At 40.2% G+C, this 20652-nt stretch overlaps 1 protein-coding gene across 6 annotated transcripts in view; it reads right to left on the reverse strand.

Annotated features, from left to right (window-relative positions):
* The window catches only part of RAD51B (RAD51 paralog B), a 636755-nt gene that overhangs the window by 576581 nt on the left and 39522 nt on the right, over positions 1–20652 (reverse strand). For 5 of the 6 annotated variants that reach the window (XM_062181435.1, XM_062181432.1, XM_062181433.1 and 2 more), the window contains 2 exons: positions 9599–9718; positions 8082–8265 (listed from right to left, as the gene is read on the reverse strand). In XM_062181435.1, coding sequence (XP_062037419.1) covers positions 8082–8265; positions 9599–9718 — 304 coding nt within the window. The remainder of the gene's footprint in view (positions 1–8081; positions 8266–9598; positions 9719–20652) is intronic. The other variant, XM_062181437.1, reaches the window with a different exon arrangement.

Here is a 20652-nt window from a genome sequence, read left to right on the forward strand (position 1 = left end):
GATCAGCGCAGCTCCGGCCGTTGTGGCCATCTGGAGAGTGAACCAGCAGATGGAAGACTTTCTCTCTCTCTCTCTCTCTCTGCCTCTCCTTCCTGTGTGTAACTCTGACTTTCAAATAAATAAATAAATCTTTTAAAAAATAGTATTTTAACAAAAAGCAATAAATTTTAGAGGAATGGCAAGACAAAAAAAAAAAAAAAAAAAGAGCAGTTCCAGGGTTTTACAGGTAAGAAAACTAAAACTATGGGAAAAAAACCAATGGGCTAAGATCTGCTGGAGTATTCCGCTGGTGCTGTCTTTGGGGTGACAAAGGCTGTCTCCAAGAAGAGGATTTACATTTACATTCCATCTTTAAGAGGAAAAGAGGGGAAGAAGGGTAGAAAGAATTTCTGCCTTCTCAATTCTGTCCTTTCATTCATTCAGAGGCAAGGCAGAGTCTCCCTGTGATTTAATTATTTAGCACAACAATCCTCAATAGCTGAGGATAAAATATGTTTCGGTTCTTGCAAAAAAAAAAAAAAAAAAGGTATTTCTAACATTTTGTTCTAGTTCCCAAATGTAGTACTATAGGTCCACCCAATGCACAACCTACTTTAGTAATCAGTGATCAAATCAACTTTCTTTTCATTCCACTTTCTGTGAACTTTTTGAAGTATCCTTGAACTTTATAAACATGTTGAATACATTGAAAATCAAACATTTCACAAACATCATAAAAGGAAAAGCTGTGTAACTCCTTAATGTGATCCCATCAGAAAAAGCTCTAAAAAGATAAACGAGTATAATAAACTGTGACAGGGAAAAGAGCCCTGCCTCACTCCCATGTGACTCAAGTAAGTACCGGTGTCCTCCCCCCAGGTCAGTGCCCGAACATCTCAGAACTCTGAGGAAGGATCCAAACCATCTACGGCAGCCAGACGCAGGACCTGAAGACTGTGGGGGCCCTGAAGGTCCCGAAAACGCAGAATTCTATGTGCCAACACTACGCCTTCCCTACCCCGCTTAACAACAAAAACTAGTAAAAAGTGTTCCTCATATAAACTACTCCAAAGCTCTTTTTTTTTTTTTTCACTTGCCACAAAGCCAATAAAATAAAGTCTCTAGATCTAAATCTTGACTGAGATGATAACATCTCGTTACCACCAATGAAGACAAGACAAAGCAAAGAGCCCGAGGTGCATTTTTCTTCAACCTTGAGAAAGGATGCTTGCAGCAGACAAATCATCTCTGGAAAGCAGGCACGCATTTCAGACACAACTCTCTGGCTAACTTCTGGAGGTGAAAACGAAACAGTCCAGGTTTTAGAAACCTGCCTCAGTGTCTTCACTAAGGCTCATGGCATTTCTAGCAACCTTGACTGTGCTCACTGTGTGTGCAAGCTGCCCAAAGACGACAACCTTCATCAACAAAAATATTGGTTAAGAAAGAAAACAGGAAAAGAAAGTTTAAAAAAGGCAACAAGTAACAAGAGGATCAGGAACATTTACACAATGCTTCTTACCTATATATAAGCCCTCAGCAAATTAAAGCTTCTATAACTCACTGGGGAAAAAAACTTTGAAATTAATTTTGAAGCAGGCTATTATGATACAACATGAAATAAACTTCAACAATTTGGTATTATCACACAAATTCCAAAGACAACAGTAATTTTTTTTTTTTCAAAAGAAGACTGGTAGGACAAACCTTGAACTGCTGAAATAAAGTCACTGTGTAAACAAACTTGGCAATTTTCCTTTCCTCAAGGTTACACAGAATTAAAGCCAGAGAATAAATAAGAATCATAAGAGATCCGTTTAGCATTCAGTGTTTCATTTGCTTCCTAAATTTTTTTTTTAATTTATTCAATTAAGAGAGAGAGTGCTCCCATCTGCTAGTTTACTTCATGCCAGGCCAGGGGCCAAAGCCAAGAGCAGGGAACTCAATCTAGGCCTCTCACAGGGTGGCAGGAGTCCGATCACTTGAGCCTCCCAGGGTCTGCAATAGCAGGAAGCTGGAGTCAGGAGCAGAGTGACGCATCAAAACGGGACATGCTTGCCTCACCCACTAACTGCTAAGCCAAACGTCCACTCCTTTATTTGGTTTCTGTTCTTGTTTCTTGAGGTAAAGCTTATGTTCCATATCAAAACATCCTCGTTGGGAGTACGGTGCAACAAGTTTTGACAAACTTAAGTATACTGTAACCACCACAATCAAAATGATGAACATTCCCACCATCTCATTTGTATTCAATGCCCTCATCCCCTGACCCTGAGATCCTGCAACCACTGACCTGATTGTAAGTTCTGTAGTTACACCTTTTCTAGAATGTCATAAAACAAATCATACAAAATGTAGCCATTGGAGTCTGGTTTCTTTCACTTAATATAATACTTTTCAGATTCATCCCTGTCAATTACATCAGTGGCTTGTTTCTTTGTACTGCTGAGTAGTAGCATTCCAGTGTATGAATATTTCATTGTACAAATAGCAATTTCTCTATCCACTCCACCAGTTGATGCACCTTTGAGTTGTTTCTGGTATTGGATAAGTATGAATAAACCTACTGTAGACATTTATATACAGGTTTTTGTGTGGATATATGCCATCATTTCTTTGGTAAATACATTTCTGAAAGAAAGACTCCTGAGACATAAAAATCTTACATATATTTCATTATATTGATCATTAAATATTTCATCTTTTAGTGCTCTTACAGTAGCTGTTTTCAATTTCCAATTGTTCTTGCTCACACACAGAAAAAACAATTGATTTCTATATATTGATACTTGTATCTTGCAATCTTGATAAAATCACTTATTAGGTCTAATAGCCTTTGTTTGGAGGGGCTAAGGGGATACAGTCTCTGGAATTTTGAACGAAGAACATCATAGTGTTTGTGAATAAAGATAGTCTTATTTGTTGTCTAATGTGCATGTACTTAAATTCTCTCTTGCCATATTACACTGGCTGGAACCTATAGTATACTGTTAATCAGTGGTAAGAGTGGAGCATCTTTGCTTTGTTCTCAATCTTAAGAAGAAAGTGTTCAATAATTCACCTCTAAATACGATGCTAGCTGTAGGAATTTTGTAAATACCATTTATCAGGTTGAGAAGGTTCCTTTCTACTCCTGGCTTGCTGGAGTTTTCATCATGAGTAGATTTTGAATTCTGTTCATTGATTTCTTTCTTGTATCTACTAAGATGATCATATGGTCAGATGGGAGGTTTTTTTAATTTTTTTTTTATTTTTATAGTTGCATGTTGCATTCAAAATCAACACTGGTGTTCCTGAAATAAGCTCCACTTGGTCATGATATATTATCCTTTTATTTATTGCAAGATTTGATTTACCAATATTTTGTTAGGGATTTATGTGTTTATATTCATGGGGGATATAGTTTTTCTTTTTTAGTTTACAGATTTATTTATTTGTCTTAAAGGCAGAATGACAAAGGATGGGGGGAGGGGGAGAGGAAGAGAGAGAGACATCTATCCTTCATCTGCTGGGTCACCCCCCAATGCCCCCAACAGCCAGGACTGAGTTAGGCCAAAGCAGCAGCCTGGCAAGGCCACCATGTGCTGCACTGGCTGCCGCCAGGTGCACTAGCCAGAATCTAGCTTGGAGGCATGGAGCGCACAGCGGTGGAAGCAGGCAGACCAGTCAAGGATGAAAGAGACCCAAACAGCAGCTTAACTGCTGCTACACTGCTGGCCCTCTAGTTTTTCTTTTCTTGTAAATTTCCTGGAAGAATTCCTATAGACTTGGTATTATTTCTTCCTTAAATGTTTAGTAGATTTCACCAGTAAAGCCATTCTGACCTAGGGTTTCTTTTGTGGGAAGGTTGTTTGTTTGGTTTTTTTTTTTTAACTTTTATTTAATGAATATAAATTTCCAAAGTACAGCTTATGGATTACAATGGCTTCCCCCCACAAACTTCCCTCCCACCCGCAACCCTCCCCTTTCCCGCTCCCTCTCTGTGGCAAGATTTTTAACTACAAATTCAATTTCCTTAACAGATTTAGGGTTGTTCAGGTTATCTATTTCTTCTTCAGGAAACTTAGGAAGCTTGTGTCTTTCAAGGAATTTGTATATTTCATTTAAAATATCAAACTTACTGGATGAAAGTTTTTTGTAACATTCCCTTACTACCCATTTAATGTCTGTAGGGTCTATAATAATATCCCCCTTTTCACTCTTAATACTGCAAATTTGTTCCTTTTATTTTTGATAAATCTGGGGAGAGTTTTATGAATTGCATTGATTTTTTTCTATATATCTTTGATTTCATATATTTCCTCTATTGTTTTTCTGTTTTTAATTTCATTAATGTCTATTTGAGTCTATTATTTCCTTCTTTCTGCTTACTTTAGATTTAATTTGTTCTTTTCTGCTTTTTATAAGAAAATAAATCATTAATTTAAAATCTTTTCCTTTATATGATAAGCATTTAATTGTACAAATTCCCCTCTAATCACTGCTTTTTCTGTATTGCAACATTTTTGATGTTGCATTTTCATCTGCTTCAAAATATTTTCTAAATTCTTTTGCAATTTATTCTATAACACATGGATCATTTAGAAGGCTTTGTTTAATTTCCAAATATTTTCTACTGTTATTGATTTATAGTTTGATTTGCTGATGGTCAACATTTGTACCATTTCAACATTTTAAATGGGTCTATATTAATGAAGATCCCATGTGTACTTGAAAGGAATAAATATGGGCTGGCACTGTGACATAGTGGGTTAAAGCCCCAGCCTGCAGTGCAGGAATTCCAAATGGGTACCAGTTCAAGTCCTGGCTGCTCCTCTTCAGATCCAGCTCTCTGCTGTGGCCTGCAAAAGCAGTAGAAGATGGCCCAAGTCCTTGGGCCCCTGCACCCGTGCGGGAGACCTGGAAGAAGCTCCTGGCTCCTGGCTTCGGATCAGCTCAGCTCTGGCCGTTGTAGTCATTTGGGGAGTGAACCAGTGGAATGGAAGACCTCCCTTTCTCTCTGGCTCTACTTCTCTCTGTAACTCCTCTTTCAAATCAATAATTCTTTAAAAAAAAAAAAAAAAAAGTCAATTAGCTCAAGTTTGTTGACTATGTAACTCAGGCCTTCTACATCTTTACTGTCTTTCTATCTACCAGTTCTGTCAATCACTGAGAGAGGAGGTTGAAATCTCCATGCATGCAAGCATGCTTGCATACAAAAATAAATATGCATACATGAGTACACAAACACATACAACATCACAAGCAAAATTACATACTAATTAGTTTTTAAGCTTCTTTCCCATATTACAAAAGTATTTCATGCCCAGTGTAGAGAAATTTAAAAATTCAAAAAAGTACTTATCCATCACCCAAGGTGACTTTATTCCCTACTCTTATTTGAATGAAGAGAGAGCTGGAGGGTGTCAACGTGCCAGGCAGGATCCTGGTCCTCTCCACCATCTCAGATCCAAGGTCAGAAAGCGAGCTGGAATGCATAGCTTCCCACCCGGTCCGCAGAAGCCATCAGACGTTCGCCTCTCATAGTTTTGCTAGACTGAGACAAAAATCTCTTCTATTGTCTGGCTCTCTGCGTAGATCTCTAAAGCCTTTTCCAAATTTAAATATCTTTAGGATTCTTTTTCTTCTTCTTCTTCTTCTTCTTCTTCTTCTTCTTCTTCTTCTTCTTCTTCTTCTTCTTTTTTTGACAGGTGGAGTTAGACAGTGGGAGAGAGAGAGAGACAGAGAGAAAGGTCTTCCTTCCATTGGTTCACCCCCCAAATGGCCACTATGGCCGGTGCACTGCACCGATCTGAAGCCAAGAGCCAAATGCTTCCTCCTGGTCTCCCATGTGGGTGCAGGGCCCAAGCACTTGGGCCATCTTCCACTGCCTTCCCGGGCCACAGCAAAGAGCTGGACTGGAAGAGGAGCAACCGGGACAGAATCCAGAGCCCCAACCAGGACTAGAACCCAGGGTGCCGGCGCCACTGGCCGAGGATTAGCCTTGTGAGCCGCAGTGCTGGCCTCTTTTTCTTCCTATAAGATGCCGGTGTAATCTGAGTACAGTTCACATATAAGACATTCTGCCACCTAACGTTACATTTTATTACTATTAAAATAAATAGTATTCAGGGAATACAGGTTAAAATTAGGGCTAAACGCAAATACTGAAAACAGAGTTCACAGAAGCCAGCATTTAGCCTAGTGGTTAAGACATCCACATCCCCCATCTCACTACCTGGGTTTTAACCATATCCAGATTCCACCTTCTGCCAATATAGCCTCTGGAAGCAGTGGTGATGGCTCAAGTAGTTCAGTCCCTGCTACCCATGTGGGAGACCTGACCTGAACTCCAGGATCAGTACCAGCCCAGGCCTTGCCATTTTGTGCATTTAAAGAGTGAATCAAACAGTTAACGTCTCTCTCAAGCACAAATAAATTTTTAAAACCACACACTATGACTTTTGAAAAAATAATAAGTTTAGTACCAATAGATATAAGATTGGCCCGAGATCAAAGAGAAAAGCAGTGTCTGCAGTTCACACATTCAGAATTATTTAGTGAATGCCTGCTGTCTGCTAGGCACTGAAAGTAGACCGAGTCCCAGTAATCACTCTGTGGACTGGAAGGGGGACACAAACAATAAACTCACAAAATACGACACGCTAGGGTGAACCTGTGATGGAGAAACACAAAGCACAATAGCAGAGCGGGAGAGGCAGGGCACACTCAGTGCTTCTGTGGTTAGGGAATTCCTCACCAGAAGGTGACCTGAGAGCAGGACTCCCCAGAGGAGGAGCAGCAAGTACCCCTTGGGCAGGGGCGTCTGAGGAACCGCAAGCAGGCACCAGGTCCGTCACTCCTGAACACAACATACTAGCTCAAGTCACTTATTCAAAGTATAGTACCAAAACTTGAAAGTTCATGATTTTCCATTTAAATGTGGCAATTAGACTAGGAAAATTCTGACATTTCCTAAAGGAAGTAGTTTTCAAAAAAGCCTTTTAAAATCAATACTTACCGGTCACAAAAAAATCAATTCCACAAAGTTGTTATATAAGCAATAGCATATTTTGCACTTATAAATAGAAAAGCAAAAGCAAAGACTAAAAAAAAAAAAGAGAGAGAGAACACCAGGTACTTATTTTTTCAGATGGCTCTATTCAAAACAACAAAAGGCAGAGACCCTTCCTTACCCAGGAAGAGGAGTCACCTGAGATCAGCATCATCCAAGATAAACTTTACAACACTGCCCTTTAATCCAAATATGAATTAAAAAGACATGAAGATGTGTAGAACTTTTCATATGCCCCATTTTCCCCTTGACTTCTCTCCCAGCTTTACAAGTCTCAAAGGCTGTGTGATAGTTTACACAATTTTTGCATATTCTGTATGTTGCAAAGATCAAGGTTTTAATTTTCCAAAATCAAGTGTAAAAATTCTAAAACCATAAGCACATTTTATCTCTCCTGTTGAGATGAGGCACAACTGCAACTGAAAAGCCCTACAGTGCTCGAGTCTCGGAGCTCACACACCAGCAACTCTTGCAATACCGTCTTCAGACTTCCTGACCACAATGCCTACTAACAAAAGCCAGGCCAAGAGAGTCTTCCAAGGTTTTTCTTACTGACCATACCAAACCTCCCTTAATGGTTCTTCTCTGGCCATCTGGAGCAAACCAAATGCTACTGTGTACAAAACAGCACTGAACACAGTCACACTGCCGCTCAACCTCAGAATCCTTGGAAAACCAACGACTACTGCAGTAAACAAGAAGCTGCCCAGAAACAGACCTAGGCAAGTGCATGGAGTTCCGGTATTTAATGTTCACCTCAATGTGATACAAAATATATACAAAGAGCAAACAATGAGAAAGAAGAAAAAGAGTAATTTAGGAACTTCTGAAAACAACATTTAAATCTGTCCAGGTTCAAATTATGAAAAGGATAAAATAATCTCAGCAGATGGTCTAATTTAAGAAGATGGTGATACTGGGTAATAGCAATGAAACCACTACTTACAAAAAACACTTGTTTTACGTTTTCCTTTAATAGAGTATGTCAGTGAATTTAACATGAAAGAAAAGAAGTGTAAGGAAAAAACAGGGAAGAAGAAAAACTTACGGGGATGGAGAACTCCTCCGCCACGTACTTCAGCAAGGACGCTTCTCTGGCCAGGAACTTGTTCCTTTCTTTGATATTGCCCTGCAGTTGTGTATCGAACTCCTTTCTGACCACAGAGGCAACAGAGTCAATAATCACAAGCTTAACTCCTTTGGAAATAATTTCTTCCTCCAGAGATTCGATCCTATAAAAGCAGAATTTGTAAAATGATAGATAAATCTCAGCTGCAATAACAAAATAGGGTATTGCAAAGGTTTAAACCACAAAATGTTCTTCCCTGAGTTACATGAATGATTGCAAAAATTCAGTAAACATAACTTATTTTCAGCTCCTGTACACATATTGTACTCTTGCAGAAATAGAGCAAAGTGTTTTCATGTAGTTTCAGAATTCCATGATTCCTCTATACTTCTCAAGTTCCAGTTGTAGAGTTAAACTGCTTGTGGGAGCCAGTCTCCAAAATGGCCCCCATTTCCTCCAACCTCCTGTCAGTTCACATCCTCGAACAGTCTCTTCCCACACTGGACCAGAGAGAGTTGGTCCAAGCGCCCACTAACACGTGACACCATTTCTGAGAGTAGGCCACAGAAGACTCCAGCTTCCATCCTGGGCACTCCTTCCTTGCCCACTCTCTCTCAGGGAAGAAAGTTGCTATGCTGTCATTCAGTGGAATGGCGAAGAAGAGACCTCTGGCCAACAGCCAGCAAGGAATACAGGCCTTGCAACAACTACATGAGTGAGTTTGGAAAGAAGTACTCTGGCGCCAGGGCCAGCACTGTGGTGCAACAGGTTAAGTCACCACAGGCACCTCACGCCGACACAACTTCATGTCCTGGATGCTCCACTTCTGATCCAGCTCCCTGCTAATGTGCTGGGAAATCAGCAGAAGGTGGTCTGAGTGCCTGGACCCCTGGCACCCATGTGGAAGACCCAGGGGAGTTCCAGGCTGCTGGCTTCAGCCTGACCCAGACCCAGCCAGCATGGCCAGGTGGGCAGTGAACTAGCGGTTGGAAGAGCTCGCTCGCTCTCTCTCCCTCTGTCTCCTTCTGTCTTTGTAACACTGCCTTTCAAATAAATTTTAGAAAGAGAAGAAAATAAATACCCCAGCCCCTATCAAACCTTGAGATGGCCACATCCCTGACAAATAGCTTCAGGGTAACCTCTGGAGTGAGTTTGAACCAGAAAAACCCAGCTAAGCCATTCCCTGTACCTCACCCTCAGAAACTGTGCAAGATAATAGATGTGTGCCACTTTAAGCTGGTAAACACTGAGGTACTTTGTTAATATGTCAACATATAATAAATATACCACTTCAATAATTAATTGAAAACATTTTTTCATTTCATCTTTTTTTTCATTTTTAAAGAAACACTTCAACCAAAAGGCTATAGCAAATCAAGAATATGGAAATAATTATTTCCTGTAAATGTAATATGTCAGGATACTTTTTTTACTCAAAAGCTGAAAGCTATCTTCAAAGTATTTTTCCTGAAACATCAAAATCTGAAACAGCATACCTTTGCATAACTTCCTCACAGCTGAGTTCCCGATAAAGATGAACTTTACTGCTTGTCAAAAGTAATTTTTCTTCAGTGTTAAAATATCTGGGAAAACGGGATTCTGCTATCTCAATCAGTCTGGGGGAGGGAGAGAGAGCACAAATGGAAACAATCAATGATATTTAGGGCCACACTGCCAAAGCTCTAATGAATTTGAGCACGGAGCAGGTTTCAGGACAAGAGCTTAGTCTGCCCAATTCGCACATGGGCTCTCCTTCCTGAGCACTATCAGAGGGTAGCCTTTGGAGCATGAGTCCAGCAAGGGCTTGGGACCTCTCACCTAAGAGTAAGCAACAGTGTCTCCAAGACTTAACTCTGAGAATAAGTATGGTTTTCATAAATTATGTTTTAACTAGCAGCCACAACATATATTTAGTAAATAAGAAAATCACTTCTATTTTCTTCAACAAAAAGCATTTTTAAACAAAAACAGTCTATTATCTTTCTAGTAATCATATATCTAATAATCATATATCTAATATATAATTATATAATCATATAAGTCTCCATGACTCATTCCAGAAAAATATGCTTTCTCAATTAAAACTTAATTCAGACAAATAAATGTTACTCAGTAGTTTCTTAGTAAACAGAAAATTATCTAAGCAAATGAATGCTATCCAATTATTTCTTATAAACAAAAAAACCATTTTCTAAATGGTGAATTCTGGCCTCAAAGCTAGATCTAAATCTTTTTTGTTGTTATTTGAGAGACAGAGAAAGGCAGACACACACACACGCACGTGCACACACACACACACACACACGCAAGCACAGCTCCTATCTGTTGGTTCACTCCCCAAATGCCCACAACTTCTAGAACCAGAGCCAGAAAGCAGGAACTCAATCCAGGTCTCCCACATGAGAAGCAGGAATCCAATTACTTGAGCCATTACCACTGCCTCCCAGGGAGTGTACTGGCATGAAGCTGAAGCAGAGAATCAATGTGGTTGTGGGATGTATGCATCTTCCCCATTAGGCCAAACACCTGCTCCCTCAAACCTAAAACTAATCTAAGTGTACTTCAAAAGATTCATGGAAAATGGAATAAGATAAGTTTATTTTGGTACAAAAAATTTTGTGATCCATGCACTGTTTCTTCATAATACATGTTTTTGAACACTCCTCCCCCCATGGATTTCACAATTTTAATTCTCTTTTCCCCAAGCTTTCTGAAGTACTCTCTAACAGGTGCAGGGGAGCAATGGGCTGAAACAAAGTAAGGATTGCCACTCATAGTCTAAGGCACAAAGAGCATTATTAGAAATTTCAATCATTTCTGGTTAAAAAAATTTTTTTGAGTGTAACTGTTTCCCATTTAAAATGAAATTTTATCAGCCCTAGTACTTAACCATCACAGGGAGACTGGGAGGAGAGACTGTAAACACTAAAAACATCCTATATTTTATGTTCCATTCAGACACAGAAGTACAAAAGAACAGTGTTTTCAATGCCTAAATAGAGCTCCAAGAAGAGGCTGAGAACTTTAAAGAGATAAACAAAATAAGTTCCTTACAAATGCTATCATCAGGAATTAAAGGGAAAGATCTAAAACAGAAAAAGAGAAGAGAAAGAGAACCAATCAACAACTTTGTGAAAGTATATTTTGACTAATTTGAAAAAAAGTCAGTATAGTGAACAAGAAAAGGAGCAAGAAACAAAATCAAAACATGTGTAACAAAAAACCAAAATGAATCTAACACCAGTCAGAAGTATTTGCAAGAGGCACAGAGACTGAAACAGACGGCCATGAGGGGAGCGAGAAAAGCAAGATGAAATATGTTGTCATTGACGGAGGCAAAACAGTCAAATTCTTAAAATCTGACGGAAGTATGTAAATTTTCTGATTAGAGCAACTATTTGTTCAGCTTAGTGTTAGAGAAGTGAGCTAAAGATAGCTCTGGCACCTGGAACCCACAAATTTTTAACAGGACAGATATGCCAACACCAACCAGAAACCACCATGGAAGTTGTTCAACATTTGCATGTCCAATGGATCAGCAACAAGACTAATGGTAGCTAAATCGAGGGCCAGCGCTGTGGCGCAAAGGGGTAAAGCCCTGGCCAGAAGCACCAGCATCCCATATCGGGGGCCGGTTCTAGTCCCCACTGCTCCTCTTCCGATCCAGCTCTCTGCTTTGGCCTGAGAAAGCAGTAGAAGATGGCCCAAGTGCTTGGGCCCCTTCACCCATGTGGGAGACCTGGAAGAAGGTCCTGGCTCCTGGCTTCGGATCGGCACAGCTCCGGCCATTGCGGCCATCTGGAGAGTGAACCAGTGGATGGAAGACCTCTCTCTCTGTCTCTCTCTCTCTGTAACTTTGTCTTTCAAGTAAATAAAATAAATCAAAAAAAAAAAAAAAAAAAGGTAGCTAAGTCACTGGCAACAGTAAAATGGTTGACAAATGTACTCAAGTGCTAGCATCAACAAGTAACCTGAGTGGTGAATGGCTCTGGAACCTATTGCTACAGTCTCCTTCCATCAGGGCCTCTCAGAAGAACAGTGGGCAACATCAGAGCATGGGCCACCTTCATTCAGTTACCACACTCAGTAACTCTACTGATGGTAGTTTACACCAACATGCTGCAATTCTCTGAGTTTCTCCAAATGTTTTTTTTATTTTTTTAATCTGAAAAAATATAAATCACAACCAAGTAAAATATAGTATTCTGTATGCTTTGCATTAATCATAGCAATTTCTAGGACAATCTTCAACACCAATACCTTTTTTTGTTTGTTTGTTTGTTTAGAGAAAGCAACAGAGAAAGGCCTATCTTTTGCCCCCACACAATAACTAAAGTTTGAAAACATTGCCATCTAGTGGACATCTTTTTATAAAAAAGTTATTCCTTTTAGAGGATGCACTTAGGATTCATTCAGTTAACAATTTTTTTAAAAAGGATTTATCTATTTATTTGAAAGGCAGAGGATGGAGAGAGGGAGAGACAGAGAGATCTTCCATCCATTCATTTGAGTCTTCCACGTGGGTGGTTAGATTTCTTTCTCTGTCACTCTATTTATTTGAAAGGGGCTGGCGCTGTGACTCAGCAGCTTACACCACTACCTGCAATGCCAGCATCCCATGAGCACCAGTTCAAGTCCCAGCTGCTCCACTACAGCTCTGTGATGATGTGCCTGAGAAAGCAGGGAAAGATAGTCCAAGTGCTTGCGACCCTGCTACCCATGTGAGAGACCTGGATGAAGTTCCAGGCTCTTGGTTTTAGCTTGGCCCTGCCTCAACTGTTACAGCCATTTGGGGAGTGAACCAGTAAATGGGAAGCTCGCTCGCTCACTCTCTCTCTCTTTCTCTCTCTCTCTTTAACTCTGTGTGTGTCACCCTCTTCTGTAACTCTGCTTTTCGAATAAATAAATAAATCCTTAAAAAAAAGATATAGTTCAAAAGAGGGACTGACAGGATCTCTAGACTAATCTGTTGAGTATCCGATGGCATTATCATTTATTGAAATGGAGACGAGACTGGATTCAGATCAGGACTTTGGTTCTTAGCTGTCTGTATGTTCTTATTGTTGTTTCTTAGGAGAGAATCCATAATGCAGTTGTGGACACAGTAAGACAACTGTGTGTATACACATATACATGTTCCACCTCAGTAGGCAAGTGGACATGAATCTGAAGTTCATGGGAAAGCTCAGAATTCAGATATCAACCTAATGGGTTTTAAGATCATGAGATTAGATGGTATCAGGGGCTGAGTATAGATACAGGAGGAGAAAGGTCCCAGGATTGAGCTCTGGGGTTCTCCAAGGCTTAAAGGTTGGAAAGAGGACGAGGATCCAGCAAATGCCCCTGAGTAGAGCTGGTCTAGAAGTAGGTGAAAAATCAAGGGACAGTGGTTCCAAGAGGCCAAGTGAAGAAAGTCTAGCAAGAAAAAGGAAGTGATCAAGTGCAGTCATGTGCCAGATAATGATGTTTAAGTCACTGACAGACCACATGTATGATGGTGGTCCCTTAGGTCATACTAGTCCTAGATTACCTATTGATTTAAAAACAGAAAGAAAAAAAAAACACAAAAAAAAGTAAAATATAAAAACAAATTAATGTTTTATAGACCCTGGAAAAAAGAATTTTCAGCAAAGTACAAAAATTTAAAGCATTCCTTTCTTTAATTTTGTAATTCTTTACTGTGGAATAGCTCAGAATGTCAGCTCTGTTTTAAGGAACAGAATTGATAACTGAGCGAGGAAACGTAATTTGGATTATAAAATTCTTGCTTTAATGAAAATTCCTTAAACAGTCAAAAAAAAAGAACGGAGCTGAAAAGTTCCTCTCGTCTGCTGATGTCTGAGCCTTTGTCAAGGCCAAGTACAACAGAGTAGTCACATGTTTGTGGTGACACTGGTGTAAACAAACCCACTGCACTGCCAGGCGTGTAACAGTAGAACACACATGACTATGTATGGTACCTAAAACGTGATATTGATAATAAACAACTAAGCTAGTGTTTATGTATTTGCCATGCTTTTTTCACTATTTTAGAGTGTACTCCTTCTACTGATAAAAAGGAGTTTACTGTAAAACAATATGCCATGTGACACCCACAAGCAGCCTCATGTGTCTATATGTTTACCACATCTCTTGATTGCCTAAAGAGACCATGGCCAGTGATTGACATACACCAACCAGGTTTGTTTAACTATACTCTATGATGTTCGCATGACAAAACCACCTAATAATGCATTTCTCAGAACATGTCCCCATCAAGACGATCCATGACTATATTTCAGATGCTGCTATTAGGTTGTATAAGATTTTAAAAATCAGTTTCAGTATAGGCCTTGGAACCAAAGCCTGACCAGAGTGAATTCTAGAGAGAATGAAAAAGAGGAATTTCTACTTTATCCACAAAGGATCAACTGGTGTGGGAACTGCACTCTTATCATAAATGACTAAAATAGTAGACAAAATATATGAAACAGGGATAGTCATTTGGCACAGGGGTTGAGACACTGGGATGCCCACATCTCATAACTGAATGCATGGGCTCAAGTCCTGGCTCTGCTTCCAGTTCCAGCTCCCTGCTAATGCACACACCAGGAGGCAGCACATAATGGCCCAAGTACTTGGGGTCCCCGGGACCCACATGGAAAATGTGGATGGAGTTCTAGGCCCCTGGCTTCAGACCAGCCCAGCCCCAGCAGTTGTGGGCATTTGGGGAGTGAAAATGCAGATGTAAAATCTCTCTCCGCCTCCCCACATACACACACATACACACACACATATTTCAAATAAATGAAAATTAAAAGAAAAATATTTGAAAAAACAGTTTTCAGACACTGAACAACAGACAGCTCAAAACTATGATCGTTGAGAGAAAGAAAACAAATTAAGGTGAGTCTATAATTTTCCCAGCTTGTTGCCAAAGGCAGAGTCCAGGCTGCAACAAGGGTAAATCCGACAGAGCTTGACAAACAACGTGAGCTGAGAATATGGGGATCAGAGTTTTGGAAGGCCAAGGTGTCTGGAATTTACAGGACAAAGGACCAGAGAAGAGGGAGTTGCACAGGGTGAGCACTGTGGAAATCTCAAAAGGGATGGGCTCCAGAACTTATCAGCATTATGTGTGAAAGGAAACTACCCATGATCCACCAAGAAGTGAAACACCTAACAACTCCTAAGGTTCACACAGGGTGGGAATAGTCTGTGCTCCCACAAGAGTGAAGAGTAAAAGGACCAAGCATTAGGTACAGTTCTCAGAGGGGCTTCACCATAGTAGCAGGGTAAAAATTAGTCTCCAACTAGAGTATGTGGGATTTGCCATAAGCCCCCAAAAGAACCAAATATGTAACTGCACCTTAAAACAAAATCTAGCATTCTTCAACAACATACAATGAAATCCAGAACCCAGCAGAGCAAAATACAATACATAACAGCTAACCAAAAAAAAATCAGACATATAGAAAGGAGGAAAAGATCTGTCAGCCTAAAATAACAACAGAGACGGACAGACTCCCCAGAGGAAGAGTGTATTCAGCAATTGTTCATTCGACAATTCAGATTGCAATTTGGGACACACATGCTGTAGGGGACACACGTGCTACAGGGGACACATATGCTGTAGGGGACTATATGTACATCTGGGGGGCCTGGGGCAGAGCCGAGGCTTTAAAGACAAAAACGGTTATGTCCACAAAAGCTGTTCTGAACCAAAGACCATGGGCTGCAAGGCTTGTTACAGGACTTGGAGTTTACTCATTGGCAACACTGATGGTTGCTTCTGTCCTTACAGAAACAATGTACCTGGAATGTTTTCTGCTATCAGAGTCCTTCAGTAGTTCTCCTTTTTTATTATTAATTTTTTACTCATTTGAAAGGGGGAGAGAGAGAGAGAGAGAGAGGGAGAACGAGAGGAAAGAGATGTTTTCCATATGCTGGTTTAACCCCCAAATGCCCACAACAGCCAGGGAAGGGCCAAGCCAAAGCCAGGAGCCCAAGAGTCAATCCAGATCCCACACGTGAGTGGCAGGGACTGGGCCTCCCAGGGTGTGCATTAGCAGGAAACTGGATCAGAAGCACACAGCTATGGGATGTGGGTATCCCAAGCAACAACTTAACTAATCACTGTGCCAAATGTCTACCCCTGCCCCCATAGCCCTTAGCATGAGCATATGTTCACAAGGGGCCTGCCTTCGTGGCCTCCCAGCTCCAATTTGTTTGGATTTGACATAAGTGACTCCACTTTAATACTGAAACCATCCACAGATGCAAAACCAGGAGAAAAAATTGATCAACAAAAGCAGACCAAAAATTACACAGATTAATAAAAACTCAAAGCAGCTATTAATCTCACAAATTTCCTCAAGGAGGTAAATAAAGCAAACTATAGAATGTAGGCCAAACCCAGCCTATTGCTCATTTTTGTGAATAAACTTTTACCAGAACACAGGCACACCTTTTTTTTTTTTAATTTTTGTTTTAAAATTATTTGAAAGGCAGAGTTACAGAGACAAGGGGAGTGGGGAAGAGAGAAAAATCTTCCATCCACCAGTTCACTCCAAAAATGACTACAACAGCTAGAGCTAGGCCAGGTTGAAGCCAGGAGCTTCATCTAGGTCTCTCACAAAGGAACAGGGGCCCAAATACTTAGGCTATCTTTAGCTGCTTTCCCAGGTCCATTAACCCAGGAGCTGGATCCGAAGTAGAACAGCAGGGACTTGAACCAGTGCTCACATAGGATGCTGGTGTTTTAGGCGGTGGCTTAATTCACTACACCACAACGCCAGACCCACAACTATTGCTTTTATGTACTATTTATGGCTACTTTTGCACTACAACAGCAGAATTGAGTAGCTGCAAAAGAAACAAGAGATTTATGGCCCAAGAAGTCTAAAATATGAGGCTGGTGCTGTGGCGCAGTGGGTTGGTCCTCCACCTGTGGCGCCAGCATCCCATGTGGGTGCTGGTTCTGGTCCTGGCTGCCCTTCTTCCAGTCCAGCTTTCTTCTGTGGCCTGAGAGGGCAGTGGAGGATGGCCCAAGTGCTTCGGCTCCTGCATCCACATTGGAGACGGGGAAAAACTCCTAGCTCCTAGCTTCAGATCAGCACAGCTCCAGCCGATTTGGCCATCTGGAGAGTGAGTCAATGGAAGGAAGACCTTTCTCTCTGTCTCTCCCTCTCAGCATCTGTAACTCCACCTCTCAAATAAATAAAATCTTTAAAAAAAAGAAGTCTAAAATATTTGTTATTGTACTAGGGATCTTCTAAAAAGCACACGGAAAACATATATTATAAACATAAACTATGCAAGGATTTCAAAATATTTTGAACCAAAATAAACTTATCTTTTAATTCCATTTTGCATGAAATTTTAAAAAGTACCCTCATTATGTACCAAAAAAAAAAAAAAAAAAAAAACCCTGAGCTTCAAAAACCTGAAGCCTAAAATTTAAAAATACAAATCCAAAATTGTACTTGGAAATTTTCAATACTCCTTTCTATGTAAGCGACAAAAAATTAGTCAGAGTAATCAGTAAGAATATACACAATGAACAACTAAACCTAATTATCATCTATAAAATACTCAACCACAGCAGAATACATACTCTCTTCAAGTGCACTTGGGATATTCACCCTCATAGATCATAATGGGGGCCATAAAATGAATTTTAAAGAACTGACGTCATGGAGAATATGACCTTTGAACTAAAATAGAAATTAACAATAGAAAGATATTCAGGCCGGCGCCGCGGCTCACTAGGCTAATCCTCCGCCTTGCGGCGCCGGCACACTGGGTTCTAGTCCCGGTCGGGGCACCGATCCTGTCCCGGTTGCCCCTCTTCCAGGCCAGCTCTCTGCTGTGGCCAGGGAGTGCAGTGGAGGATGGCCCAAGTGCTTGGGCCCTGCACCCCATGGGAGACCAGGAGAAGCACCTGGCTCCTGCCATCGGATCAGCGCGGTGTGCCGGCCGTAGCGCGCCTACCGCGGCGGCCATTGGAGGGTGAACCAACGGCAAAGGAAGACCTTTCTCTCTGTCTTTCTCTCTCTCTCTCACTGTCCACTCTGCCTGTCAAAAAAAAAAAAAAGAAAAAAAAGAAAGATATTCAGAAAAACCTCAAATAGTTGAAAACTGTTTAAAACATCTAAACACTTCAATCAAAGAATAAATCACAAATAAAATTAGAAAATATGTTTACCTAAATGAAAATGAAAATATGGCACAGTAAGATGTGCAGGATACAGCTAAAGGAGTACTGAGAAACAGGATTATATAGCATTTGGTGCTTGTACTAGAAAAGAAGAAAGTTCAAAAACCAATGACCAAGCCTTTAGCTATTTACAAATGAAACCTAAAGTAAGAAAAGGAAATAATAAAGAAGATAAATCAATGCAGAAGAAAGCCAGAAAACAAAAATCACAAAAAGAGCTTCTATAAACCCCTAAGAAAAAGAGACAAGGAAAAATAGCAAAAGTGTATTTCTAGGAAATTTGCCAAGGAAATATAAATGGACAATGAACACATGAAAACATGCTGGTCCAAAATAGTTAAAACAATGATAGATCACTTTTTTACCATGAGTATGATAAAAATTGAAGAAGGAAGCTAAAAACATGGAATGTTGATAAAGGCTCTAAATTACTATTGATGGAATATGCAATATTTACAATATTGGTGTACAGTATTTATGGGTGAAAATGTAGTTATACAAAAACTTGATATAAGTGCGTCTTTAATGGGTTTGACAGATCAAAGATATAATTAGGAAGAAAACTATAAATATATTATTAAAAAGTATGACAATATTTTTCTATCTAATGATATGGGAAACTTAATTCAAATCCAAAACCCAAAACTGTAAGGCAACAACTTGAAAATTACAAATTGCTGCTGAACAAAGGACACCACAGATAAATATGACAAATAACTGAACAGACAAAGGCATTTGTAATGTGCAAAAATGACAAACATCATCCAGAAAATATATACATACTTAGACATTAAGAAGAAAAAGACTAATGCCCAATGGGAAATGAGGCAAAGATGGATTCACAGATAGAAAGCTCACCTGTCTACAAGTGTTGTTGAATGAATGAAAGAAAACATACCTGAATCCTTTCTGAGAGTCAAGCATTATTTCCAAGCATACTTTAGAAGAAAAAGGATGTGAGTTCACCTCTCACTTACTAGTCAAATGATCTTGGGCAAACTGCACGATTTCTGAGTCCTATTTTCCTTATTTCTAGGAGGATATCATAACACCCACCCTGCTCATCTCACAATGTTGTTGCGTGATGAATGTCAATTGTACTATGCTGGAAAATGCTCTTATTTATAAAATGTTATTTAGCAGTGGCTCTCAACTTCATTGTCTCAGTAACCCTCATGTTTTCTGAAATTTCAGTTGAAATATAGCATCATAAATGTGCTAAGATGTGCCAGAGCTGTGGCATAGTGGGTTAAGCCACTGCCTTCAGTGCCGGCATCCCATTTAGGCGCCAGTTCTAGTCCCAGTTACTCCACCTCCAATCCAGCTCCCTGCTTATGCACCTGGAAAGCAGTGGAAGATGGCCCAAATACTTGGGCCTCTGCACCCATGTAAAGGAACCAGAAGCTTCTGGCTCCTGGCTTTGGACAAGCCCGGCTCCAGTCACTGCAGTCATTTGGGAAGCAAACCAGCAGATGAAGATCTCTCTCTCTCTCTCTCTCTCTCTCTCTCTCTTTCTCTCTCTCTCTTTCTCTCTGCCAGTCAAATAAATAAATAAATCTTTTAAAATTGTGCTGAGATGTAAATTAATGGCTTATCAATGTTTCTTATACATATATACATACTATTTTCCTGTTCATTCATTTCCTATGCATTACTAAATAAAATAATATGAACCTATGAGTTACTTACAAATTCCAGAAAATTACAATGTTTTGTTATAATAACAAGCTCTTATGACTAATTTTTATCTTACAAAACTTTCAGGCAACCCCTTCCCTCCTAATTCATCTAGATTCACAAATGTCAAGGCAGCTAGAACTGGCAGGAAAGCCTACCCACAATAGGGACCGTCTCAAAAACATGGGAAGAGGGAATTTTTCCCAGCGGTCCTGAGAACGCACTGGTGTCGCCTTCAAAGTCAGTCAAAGTCACGGCTGGCCAGCACCACTGCCTGCCAGGCCTCCATCTTTATGTTATGCTCTGACTCATAAAGCAAGACATCCTAAACAGTTGGTAGGACTGGACAGCACTACTGTGGGGCAACGCAGCAGCCTGAGAGGTGACATGCACACCAAATACAGCAGCCTCTGCAGGTGTAAGATCAGACGTGGCTTCCACTCCCTACCAAAACAATATGTACCTCTCCTTTGTATACCTATTTATGATAGTTATCATTTTATATTTTAGGGTTTATTTTATCAATGCCTTCCTCTCTTGTTGGACTGTATCTCTCTTCCAGTTTTCAAAGCTTTTCTGATTTCATTATACTCAGAAACGTCCACTTCACCACCTAAAATTCCAGTCCTACATCCTAGCCCCTCAGGTCCCCAGTTTCCAGGGTTCTGGGTCCCA

Source organism: Lepus europaeus, chromosome 22, assembly GCF_033115175.1.
Source record: "Lepus europaeus isolate LE1 chromosome 22, mLepTim1.pri, whole genome shotgun sequence".
Classification (NCBI taxonomy): domain Eukaryota; kingdom Metazoa; phylum Chordata; class Mammalia; order Lagomorpha; family Leporidae; genus Lepus; species Lepus europaeus.